This window comes from Saccostrea cucullata, unplaced genomic scaffold (genome assembly GCF_032062105.1).
Source record: "Saccostrea cucullata isolate Sc308-1 unplaced genomic scaffold, CSIRO_AGI_Scuc_v1 ctg1034, whole genome shotgun sequence".
Classification (NCBI taxonomy): Eukaryota; Metazoa; Mollusca; class Bivalvia; order Ostreida; family Ostreidae; genus Saccostrea; species Saccostrea cuccullata.
This window is the reverse complement of record NW_026932728.1, coordinates 227,842-239,874: the sequence shown is the minus strand read 5'-3', so window position 1 is coordinate 239,874 and position 12,033 is coordinate 227,842. Positions and strand designations below refer to the sequence as shown.

At 33.7% G+C, this 12,033-nt stretch overlaps 2 protein-coding genes and 1 non-coding gene across 3 annotated transcripts; all 3 read left to right on the top strand.

Moving 5' to 3' along the window:
• The first annotated feature begins 3,659 nt into the window (after positions 1–3,659).
• Positions 3,660–3,733, top strand: Trnat-ggu (transfer RNA threonine (anticodon GGU)). Its single transcript has one exon. It is a non-coding gene; the product is annotated as a tRNA-Thr (tRNA).
• Positions 3,734–5,794: 2,061 nt separating this feature from the next.
• On the top strand, positions 5,795–7,912 carry LOC134235946 (zinc finger CCCH domain-containing protein 18-like). Its single transcript, XM_062718122.1, has 2 exons — positions 5,795–5,981; positions 6,876–7,912. The coding sequence occupies exons 1-2, from the start codon at positions 5,936–5,938 to the stop codon at positions 7,532–7,534; spliced, it is 705 nt and encodes a 234-aa protein (XP_062574106.1). The 5' UTR covers positions 5,795–5,935; the 3' UTR covers positions 7,535–7,912.
• Positions 7,913–8,948: 1,036 nt separating this feature from the next.
• LOC134235945 (uncharacterized) lies at positions 8,949–11,680 on the top strand. The gene is made up of 2 exons (XM_062718121.1): positions 8,949–9,167; positions 10,101–11,680. Exons 1-2 carry the CDS (start codon positions 9,122–9,124, stop codon positions 11,039–11,041), a joined length of 987 nt encoding a protein of 328 aa, XP_062574105.1. The 5' UTR covers positions 8,949–9,121; the 3' UTR covers positions 11,042–11,680.
• The last annotated feature ends 353 nt before the right edge of the window (positions 11,681–12,033 follow it).

Sequence of the window (12,033 nt, the reverse complement as noted above, 5' to 3'; positions counted from 1 at the left end):
TTGTATCCTTTTTATCTAAATGACAAATCAAAGAAATTCAAAATTTTGACCCCGCAAAAATTTGTGCTTCTAAAGTATGCTTATTCTTTATTCATTTATATGATTGTTTATCAATTCGACAGATACTTTTTGTTTATTTTTTATCTTTTTTGTCTCCATATTTTAGAAATTTTATTTAGCATAATTAAAAACCAAAATACATCCAAATATAATTTTATCAATGAAGACATCATATTACATGTCTCCTTAAAAGGTAGGTGAACTAACGGATGAAGTGAGAGAAGAAAATAGTGTATTTCATTACTAAGCCCATGTAATCAATGCAAATAATTAACATTTACCTCAATAATACAATGCACTTTCTTACAGTCACCTTACACGATCTATTAAAATGATGGATTTTTATCTTTACATCAGAATGTTATCACTCAGGTATAATATTTCTGTAACCTACTTCCAATTTACATACCGAGATTCCAGCAGTTAAATAATGCTGAGCTGTGAAATATAGAGAGCATTATATATTTTTTAAAAAAATCCTTTTTTTATTTCACATATCTTTCGGGTATTACGAATAAATCTTAATACTGATTGCTCTAGGATTAAACATATTAGTATCAATTCAGTGGTCCTTCTCACAAAAAATTCTTACGACTAAGATAACAATTTGACGTTTGAATATTTTTTGTTTATCTTTTTTTAAATATCATTTGCAACTGCAATGTAATGTTACAGAAATGTAAGTTTTTGTTGCAAACTACAGCTTAGATACCTGTTAGGAATAGAAAAATAATTGTCTTAGTCATTATACTATTTGTGAAAGGGGCAACAGAGTTTTACAATGAAGCAAACTGAACAAAAATTTCTATTTCGAATTATCTTTCACTCTTTAAAAATTTTAATGTAAATGTTCTCAATGTTAAGAAAGGCAGGAGAGGAGAAATGAATCAATCTGTCTATATCTATAATCATATTTACTATGCTAGTAAATTGCGAATTTTTTTCGCCCTGATATTGAAAACCTATGTTGAGATGAAAAGAAAAAAGGCAGAAATATGACGGAGTATCTGATTAACTAGATATAATGCTTATAGTTAAAATAAATATTGATACGTTTAGGTCAGTAATGAAACAACAGGCATTTTTTCACGATCAATTAAAAATGATGGATATTATCTTGACAAAATGGCAAAAAAATATAATTATACCTAAATATGATTAACAGCTACGTATATACCATATCTTTATCGATTACCGTCCAAAAGTTAATGATGAACTAAAATACTTTGAATTCTTTTTGCCCTTCAATATTTTATGAGTAGCTTTTCTATGTCCAAAATGGAATTTTTATTGAAAGATATGGAGATAACGAAGAGTACATACAATGTTTGTATCAAGGCTCAAAAGTCTATTCAAACTATACAAATTAGGAGCAAAGCAACCTCGGACTTCTAAAACTTCATAGATGGGATCAGATGTCATAGAGAAGTGAGCATATTAATATTCTGTCAACCGGTCACACCGCCATGTGCTTCTAATCATGATCAGGAGAACAGAAGAACAGAATCTAACAATAAGTAGGAAAAACGTCAGTCAATATTTCACTCTGGAATGAATCATACGTGTTTTTTGGCAAAGCCATTGTATCGGCGTGGCAGTTGTGCTTTCTGGTTATATAAGATTATTTCAATTACAAGAAGTAGGTCCCTGAACCTATATTTCCTAAAATTATTTCCTTTAAAACTCATAAAACAATAAATGCCATAGAAAAAGTATAATGGACCGATAATAGAACTAAAATATTTCAGATAATTAATTAATATATCAAAAAATATGCAAAGGGAAAAATTGCATGCATATTCTTTGTTGATTTCTTTTCTAGGAAGAATGTAAATAAAAATCAAAACTTGTATTAAAATGAGGAATGGAGAATGTGTGATTTTAGAACTCCATTGAAACCATCAAAAATTCATGCCAAAATGGATTACCCTTTTCTTATTTGGCACCTGATTGCACCTCTGATGTTTTAGAGGTCTGTCCTTGCTCTGCTCCTATTCTGCATTGTTTGAAGGACGTTTTTGCTTGAATACGTATGTGCATGTAGAGTATTTCCTACCATAATTATACTTAAAAGATCAATTTCGATTGCCGTAGTAAAAATAAGATTAAGGCGTCATAACAAACAAATAAGAGACATCCAGGTATGAAGCAGATGTGTAATGTTTTGTGATATCTTGCACTGCAAGTTTCATTACTAGGTCTCTACAAATATCAGTTGATTATTTATCAATGTATCTAATTGTCGAATGGAAGGCACATTAAAAACATTTTTCTTTCAGGTAGAAAGTTTGCATTAACTGTTTAATTCTTTTCAAAATTATGTAAAAATTGTGTTAAAAAGTTTGCCGGCGAGGTGGGTAAAGCAGCTGATTTAATTTGGACTTTTATTACAGGGTCTAAAAATGAATGTTGTCTTAAACATTCCTTTCTATTGAAATAACGCCTTGATGTTCTCAATTCCAAGAAAGACAACTAAAGAAGAACACTTCACTCCTTAAGCAAATTTCTTCACAGATTAATGCGCTTGAAGAAAATACATGAACGAAAATCTTTATATATTTCATTATGGTGTAAAAATGTATTTTATTTTCTCCTAGTCATATTGTATTGGAAATGACAATTAAACTGCAGACTACCTCCTAACATTGTATTATTTTTTCTAACATTTCTTTCAACTTCTACATTAAAAATGGAACATTATCATCGATTATGCTATGAAAAAGCTTTCTCATCATAGTTATAAAATGACACTAATATTAACTATCATCTTAATCTATGAAAAATGGAAAAATCATATAACAGGTAATTATGCTTTAGGACTGAATTTATATTTTAATATTGAGTCAAATGTTGAAGGACGTTTTTCATGCTAATTGTTAGGCTATTTTGTACACCCTGACTTGTTGACGGATGTTTTTTCTCTCGATTTTTTCCCCGAACATGACAAGGAAGACACGGCGGGTGTGTCCGGTCGGCAGAATATGCCCACTTCTCTGTAACACCATATCCCACCTCTGATGGTTTGGATGTCCGTGTTTGCTCTGCTACAATCTTGTATTGTTCAATGGACTTTGAGCTTGAATATTGTTCGTTATCGCCATGTTTTTCATTGTATGAGTTTTTGAAAGTAAATCATACAGGCGTGTCACGTGACGTAGGCATATTTCATGAAACGAGAGGATCTCATTAAAGACTGATTTACACATAAATATTCAAAAAAATACTTTAAAATAATACATATTTTTATATTTTACATGTTTGAAAAAAAACTTGACTGTGAGCACTAATCTCACTAAATGATACCCCCGCCTCCAAATTATAGTTTAGTTTATTCACCAATCAAGGGCCCTCTAGGGGCATAAACAAATTGTTACAATATGATTATAATTGCATTATAATAGTCCATGTTTTGATGTTTACCATTGGTAGATCCGAAATGAATGTCAGATCATAAAGTAAAATATGAGTTGCACAATGGCATTATGTATTAAAGAATCAGTGAAAATATTAAATTTTATTATACCTCTGTGAATTTGTTCTATATAAAAATATGACTGTCACCGGGTTCACAGGTGCGTGAAAGTCAGTCAATATATCGGGTCTCAATAGCTCAGTTGGTTAGAGCGCTGGCACGGTACGCCAGAGGCCCTGGGTTCGAGTCCCGGTTGAGACTTGACTTTTCACCACCTGTGACATTTGGCGCCCAACGTACAAAACCCACTATTTCCTTGGAACATGCCTCACAGCATTTCCTTAACTCGTAGAATTCGAGGACGAATTTCTACAAAGAGGGGGAATATGTCACCGGGTTCACAGGTGCGTGAAGGTCAGTCAATATATCGGGTCTCAATAGCTCAGTTGGTTAGAGCGCTGGCACGGTACGCCAGAGGCCCTTGGTTCGAGTCCCGGTTGAGACTTGACTTTTCACCACCTGTGACATGACGAATAAACATGATATGTTTTCCAAACAGCCCCTACCGTGAAATAGTTTTTGTGCTATCTGCCCATGGTGAAATAGTAATCAAACTATTCACCGGCAGCATTCTGTTTCCCTCGCTTTTCATCTCGGAAACCTTCTGATTTCATACGGATTGTGAGGTATATGTTATGACGTAACAAAAGTAAAGTCAGCATCGGTATAATAAAACACCAATTTACTGGCTATTCGGACAATAGCAAGTTTATCGTCCTCCTCGAAAGCAAACTATTTCCCTCGGCTGTGCCACGGGAAATGGTTTGCTGTCTTGGGGGACGATAAACTTGCTATTGTCCTCATAGCCACTAAATAGGAGTATAATATATTCCTTCCCAATTTTTAAGCATTGGTATAAAAATGTTCCAAATACATATTCATACCTTAGCAAGGACACAAACATGTCACAGATATAATTTTGAGAGATTGATGCGCTTGACACTTATGAAACTTAAAAAAGAGTTCAGAAATGCAATTAACCTAAGACGTCCCTGAAAGCAATATTTATGACAATATCGTATAAAGACAGATCGTTCATTTGCTCGAGGATGAATGAAACCAGGTCAGTATATAAATAATCCATATACATTGTCATGGTCCAGTGATTTTGCATCTTTAATGTCCTTCGGATCAATCAAGTGTATGAGGTTTGGATACACTGAACACTCTTTAATTTTAATATATTACTACTATGAAATATAGAGAAACAAGCATGAATAGAGCGCAAAAGATAGGGTGGATAGCAAAACAGAACCTCCAAAGACAGAGGTGGAATTAGGTGCCATGAGGAGTAAGCTTTCCGCTATGTTCTCCCTGTCCTGTTCAGGTAAATCTTTACCTATTGGCAGGATTTATGTATCAAACGTGAATATGTAAATAAAGCATTTTAACATATATTTCATCTGAAGGGTATTGAATGTATAAGAAAAACTCCCGAATTATCTTCTTTAAAAAAATGCCATCTCAATTTGCACCCTGACCGATTGCTGAAAAAGAAGTTAACTACTATAAACCAACTATTATTCGCGTCATCTTTTAATCGTGATTCGTAAGTTTGAAATCAATCAGCGTAGATTAATTTTTACATTATTATACATAATTATTCATATTATAGAGTCATATAATGTAAAAAAAAAGTATGCGTTAATATATCAAAATAAACCTAAACTTGAGATTAAGGTAATCAGAACAACTCACTAGAATTCTGTGCTTTGGTTTCTTATATCAAAAAATTTCTTTTCGAATATAATAAATTTGAAAAGTTGTATAAAACTACTATAAATATATTTTTCAATTTTTTTAAAAAATGCCTTAATATAAAAATTATTGGTTGAAAATACAGACTAATGAGAAAGTAACAATCTGTTGTTTAAACGTTCATTTGTATTCTTTAAAAAATTTACATATATTATGCGTTTGGTGCGTTTGTATTTGAAGATATTTATCTTAGATTTGTAAAAGAAATTTAAATAAACTGCATCGATGCATACAAGCACAATTTTCCTTGAGGAAATTAGCAGATCATTTTTTACATCATTTTGTGAGATTCAAAAAAAATAATTTAAACAATCTTTTTATCCTGCATTTGCATAAAGGTAAGTAAAATAAGTAGAACATTCCCTGTTTATCGTAATTGATTTGTTTTCGGTAACCCGAACGTAAACAAAATTTCCAACCAGTGGAATCAAGCCTTACAAATGAGCCCACATAGTCACAAAAATTTAAAGGCCAGTCATTATCCAGGTTTACAAATATCCAATGTTAATTGGCAAAAGGGCCCTGTATTTGGTGGTCGATGAAGTGATGAAGATGGATGTTTGGATCGAATTGTCCTAGGGGCGATGTGACATTTAAGGGTGATAAATAAGACAGCGGCAGCGTTTTTTGTGACAGTTCTGGACAATGGTTAGATCTTCATTCCTCATTCTTCTTTTCAACTTCCTATTACGTAAGTAAAGATTTTAAAAGTAGCATTCATTTTAAAGCCATTTAAGGTAAAATTGTAACTTTAATATTTAAATACGAATGTACCATTTAAAATGAATTGATAAAAATTTGATATAAATGTTTCGCACAATTTATAACAGACACTTCAAACAAATATTTTCTTGCATGGAAAATCTGTCTGTAAGTATGTTGCGATACACTACAAATTAGCAGATTCTCTTTTATTGCTGTTTTGTATTTAAATCTAATTTAACTAAGATTCGGAAGACGATTGAAAAATGTTCAAACGAAAAAATATGTAACTCCTATTTGTTTAGAGAAAAATGAAAGATTTTAAGAAATATGTTTTGCCTTCGAATTTCATCTTATAAAGTTAATTTCAGAGACATGTTTTTGCATGTTGTTTTTATTATAGATCTCATGAAATGTATGGAGATAACGGACAGTATTCAATTTCAAAATTTCATTAAACAATGCAGTATAGGAGCAGAGCAAACAAGGACTTCCAAAAGAGGTGGGATCAGATGCCATGGAGGAGTGAACATCCCATGCCGACCGATCCCATCCGCCGTGTGCTCCTTGTCATGATCGGGAAATAACAGAAAAACCTGTTCAAAAATCAGTGTTAAATGATAGACTAACAATTACATTGTAGTATGAAAAACATAGGTCAGCATTTGACTTAATGTTAAATTTCATGTTCTGACGAGGTCATTGTATCGATCATAGAACGTACGAAATGATGACATTAAACGAACTGCTGATATTCTTGTTTCAGTGATTGTCAATAACTTACCTCGTTTTAATCTTAAATTTGTTCATATGTAGAACATGCTCATAAATCATTTTTCTGGTAAAAATTGTATACATTTATACCTATAAGTGTATTTGATAGAGGCCAATGGGGTTCCAGTGGCGGGTACAGGATACACTCACTGTTGTCAGGTAGCTGGTGCAGGATATAGCCCCTGTTGTAAAAACTTGCAATGGTACACGGAAGTTGGCCCTGACGGTGTGCCACGCGAAGTTCAGTTAACGATGGCGGAAGTCCAGCGACGTCTCCGGGAACAAAAAACCCAGGGAAACATCCACACAAACTATCACGGTCAAACGGGTCCGGTAAAAATAGAAGAGACGCCAGAAGAAAAGGAACAAAGACTAGAGCTGGAAAGACTGGAAAAAGAACGACTTGAACAGGAGAGACGAATCAAGGAGCTGGAAAAGAAGTTAGCAGAAGAGAAGAAAAGAAGTAAGCCAAATGTGTTGACAAAATCTACCCGTAGACGCCCAAACAGAACAGGCATGAAACGCACCCTCAGCTCAGTACCGAGACGGATCCTGAGAACAAATACCCGGGGGTCTATTTATGAATCACAGCGAGAACGTGCTGCTGCACGTGCTAGAAATGACAGACCTCCAAGCAGAAGCCCTGAGCCGCCAAAGAAAGAAGAGAAAAAAGAAAAACGGAAGAGGCCCAGGGGATTAATTCAGCGATGGATTGAATCAAAGCGGAGATTGATGGACAAAGTGAAGAGGAGAAGGGTAGCTGGATAGATTTAAAGTGATGTGACAATGATTGTAAGCCATTAAAGTACGAGGTAGAAAACTATCGTAGACGACTTAATTAAAAGACAACTCAAATCACTTCATAAAAGCCATGGACATATGTATCGCTGTATTGCTGTATAGAGGTTTATCATTGAATTCAAATTTGTATTATACTGATAGTACTACTTTTATCGCAATATCTAGTGGAGAAAAATCTGATAAATTAAATCATGACTGTTTTTTTTCCTGCTACCTTTTGAAAATAGAAATCTAGGGTAAGTATACATTGACTTTGACAGAAATTCTGATTCATTTGTCTTGTTCGTTGATGTTTGTTATTTTTGCATACTGTATAAAGGAGATTAAAAGAATGAGTTGTACCAAGAGGCAGTATTTAATATTGTTATGGTTTAATGTTTTAAGATAATTCCTAATTCAATAGGAGTAAGAATAATGTTTAACGCATTTACAAAATTGTTACAGAGGTATTTTTCCAATCTTCTTAATAAAGAAAGGTCCATTTGAAAGGATAATGTGGCTGTGACCTTACCTCTAATTTGTGTCATGTCACAGTAAACTTTCCCGTACAAATTAAGCCCCACCCCCATTATGTAGCATTTACAATGCTGCGCTCGAAAAGAAATTTTGAACCCATTCAAGGAACCTTTTCAATAAAAATGAAACTCTAAAGTGTTTATATCTTGTGTTTGAATATCTAGAAATTAATATTTTGTTAACTTCGTACTTCCGAAATTCATTTTAATGAGAACTTTTCCACTTCTGAGACAAAGATCATCATCACATTATTATTTATTTTTCTTTTTTCTAGTGCTTGAATCGTTGCCCCCAAGGAAAATTGAATTCGATCCTCAACCCTCAAGCTCTTTCCCTTTCTCATATTCTTTCATTTATAACTGAAGAAACATGCGTATCAATCATATCTTTCAAATGATTATCTTTGAAAGCTATTGCTTTGATTTTATAATCTTATACTCCTATTCATGAGCATATGTTTTACATTTACACGAGCTACTGTAACAAGCAAAAATAAATATTTCAGGGAAAAAAAATCAAATATTCCCTAAACCACTCGAAAAAAATAAAAAGTACAAAAAAGAACAACGAAGCATTAGCATAATTCTAGGGGGAAAACGCAAACAAACAATCGAACAAATAAGATAAAAGCAATAGATCACAAAAGAAAATTTATTATTGGATGATTATAAAAAATATATCAGCAAATCAATGATTCTTATTCTTTAAGCTACACACCTAAAATAAATTCTAAAAAAAGTCAAATGCAAATATCTTTTTCATAATTGTAATTCTCAATTCTGATTTCCTTTAATAAAAATAAATAGATCATCAAATGAAATGAACCTTACAAAGCGTATCACAGTGACGTAACAAGAAGTTAGGATCCAATGTTTCTTCAGCATTATAAGCGTGTGTTGTTTATTGGTAACAGTACTTACTGTTGATAGATTACCAGAAGATGGATGGGCGTCTTACAGGGCGGTACACACCTGTGTGGATTAAAACACATAAAGACAAAACGACAGAAGATCTCAATATTTATTATAATACAGGACAATGTTCACATCGATATTTCTATTAGTGATTACTTATTCCTTTTCAGGTAAGTGTGATGTAAGTGTGATGTACCTCTACCATTTTTGATCTCTCTTTCATTTTGTCTAGAAATATTATGGATTTTCGTCATTAAGATATTCCAATTAAATTATAAGCTAGATACAAAGGCTTACAAAATTCAGCAAAATCAAATGACATGTTTTTCATGAAATAGGATTTCAATAAAGAGTTTTGTGAAATAAAGCGAAGATTTGATTTATTGAATACTGATCGATTGTTTGTTAGGGTAGGGTATATTTCATTGAATAAAAAACAGTCTATAAACGAAAACCTACATCGTGTTTATCTGGATACTTTTAATGAATAGATTAGGTAATATTTATATATTCAATGTCTATTACAAATTGTAAATGTACTTTATTTCCCCATCAATGTATTGGCGCGGTTCAAAAAAAAACAAAACAAAAAAAAAAAAAACACGTGCAGGGCGGAACAAACAGCTAGACAGAAGCAGGGCTTGGAGCACGTGGATTGGCGAAATCAAAGCATGTATATATAAGGAATAACTGTCTTATTCTTCAATTTCATGACGATGATCAATCGACTGGCTTGCGTGATAATTTTATGCATAAACGCCTTCGGCGTTTATGCAAATTATCACGCAGCCCAATCAATTGATCACGTCATGAAATCGAAAAATAAGACAGTTATTCCTTAACTAAATGGGATTTAGGAATAATCGATTGGGGGAAGGTATAATGACTGATAAGTCGATGGAAAATCATGTAAACATGGAACTTTGCATAAAACTTAACAAGTCATTTTTTTCTTAAGTTGCTAGTGGACAGGCCCACCTTTTTATATGTAAGCAAATGTTGTGCTCCTTCACATACAGAACAAAAATTTAAAAAAAACATCCAATTTTATACGCTTCTCGATAAATTTGCTTTAAAAATACATTTATTGGTTTATTTTATAGGAACTTTCTGTTCTGCTCTCGTTGTCGATGGCGGACATGACCATGGCCACGGAGGTCATGATACACATGGCCACGGGGGTCATGATACACATGGACACAGTCGTCCGGACGTTCATGGACACGGCGGTCAAGATACGCATGGACACGGTGGCCAAGATGTTCATGGGCACAGTCGTCCAGGGGTTCGTGGACACAGCCGTCAAGATATTGATGCAATCCTAGGTCAATTTGGGCATGGACCCGGTGGCCAAGATTTGCATGGACACAGTGGTTATGGGGGTCAAGATGTGCAATGGTTCACGGAAGTTGGCCCAGATGGAATACCTCGTGAAGTACAGTTAACTATGGACGAGGTCCAGCGACGTCTCCGAGATCAACAAGCTCGTGGAATCACCGACACAAAGTACTATGGACCAGATGGTCTAGTGACAATAGACAGGGGGCGATTGAGGCCTGGGGAATTGTTCCCTGGAACAGGCGACCCATGGGTCAGGGAAACCTTTGAAGAAGAGAAAAGAAGGTTGGAACTGGAAAGACTAAGGAAAGAAAGACTTGAACAAGAAAGACGAATAAAAGAGCTGGAAAAACGTCTGGCCAATGAACGAAGACAAAATACAAATAGAGGAAGGCCAATTAGAAGGAGGCCTAATCGAGTAAATAATCGAAGACAATTAAACTTTCGTAGAACACCTGGAGGAAATACTCGCCGACGAACTGGGGGAAACACACGTGTACGAAATGGAGGAAATACACGCGGAAGATCCTCCTCACGAGGACGGGGTGTCGCACGTGGGAGACCGCCAAACAGAGGTCAGGAAAAGAAATCAGAGAAGAAAGAAAGTAAAAGACCAAGGGGTTTGATTTCGCGCTGGCTAGAATCCAACCGAAAGCTGATGGATAAAGTAACCGATAGAAGGCCAAGAGGTTTTTTCTTTGGATAAAAATAAAAGGACATGAATGAATGCTTTAAGACGAACATCATGCAAGAAATTCATAGTTGATATCGAAATTTTAATGTCTCAAGCATCTAAAAGTAGAATTTGTGCTTGTCGATTATAATGATTATGAATAAGTGATTGATTAGTGAATAACCAATTTGTGATGACGAATTGAATGCAAAACAATACACATGTAATTCAATTTGATATATTTTTACTTTGTAAGTTGAAAGACATAATTGTGAATTGTCGAGCTACACACACACAATCAAATGTGGAAATGGCGCTTAGTAAAAATTTTCACCAAAAATACCTGTTTATTTGTCTCTTTTTTGCACATGTCAAGGAGGGCTAATTGTCACGAAAAGCTAATTTAGAAATCCGATACGAGTATCTATTAACAATGTAAACGTGGTTGCAAATATAGTCATTAGTATAACACGAATATTCTAGAGGTCTTACTGATAAAAGGTTGAATTTTTCTATTTTAAAATCATATTTTCAACTGTACAAAGGTTTCCTTAAAAGTAATATGCTCATTTTGATTATACCGAAATTGATTCGTGTGTACTTTCACAGCAAAATTAAACGTTTTCTTACCTTTCCCTTCCTTTGCGCTTCACTAAAATTATTCTTTATGTTGATTACAATTGGTTTTATTATTCATTGTTTTCAATATTGATGTTGTATATTAAAACGTTTATAGAAATTATTTTTCACTGCTAGCAATGTTAAACTTACCTACCATCAAACTATTCAAAACCTTGTGTGATTGGGCTTTAAATGTCTACATTTTCGAGAAAAAATTCATACACATTAATAAGAAGAAAAACAGTTAATATTTGCATACATAAACAATGGTTGGAGTTGTTCTCATTTCTTACGTAACTATAAGCCTTATCTTGATCAAACTTGCATGTATGATACATTTAAATCCTTAAATTACTCGATTTGTTCCGAATGATGAATTTAATTTAATTTTCCCGTTGAGTGAC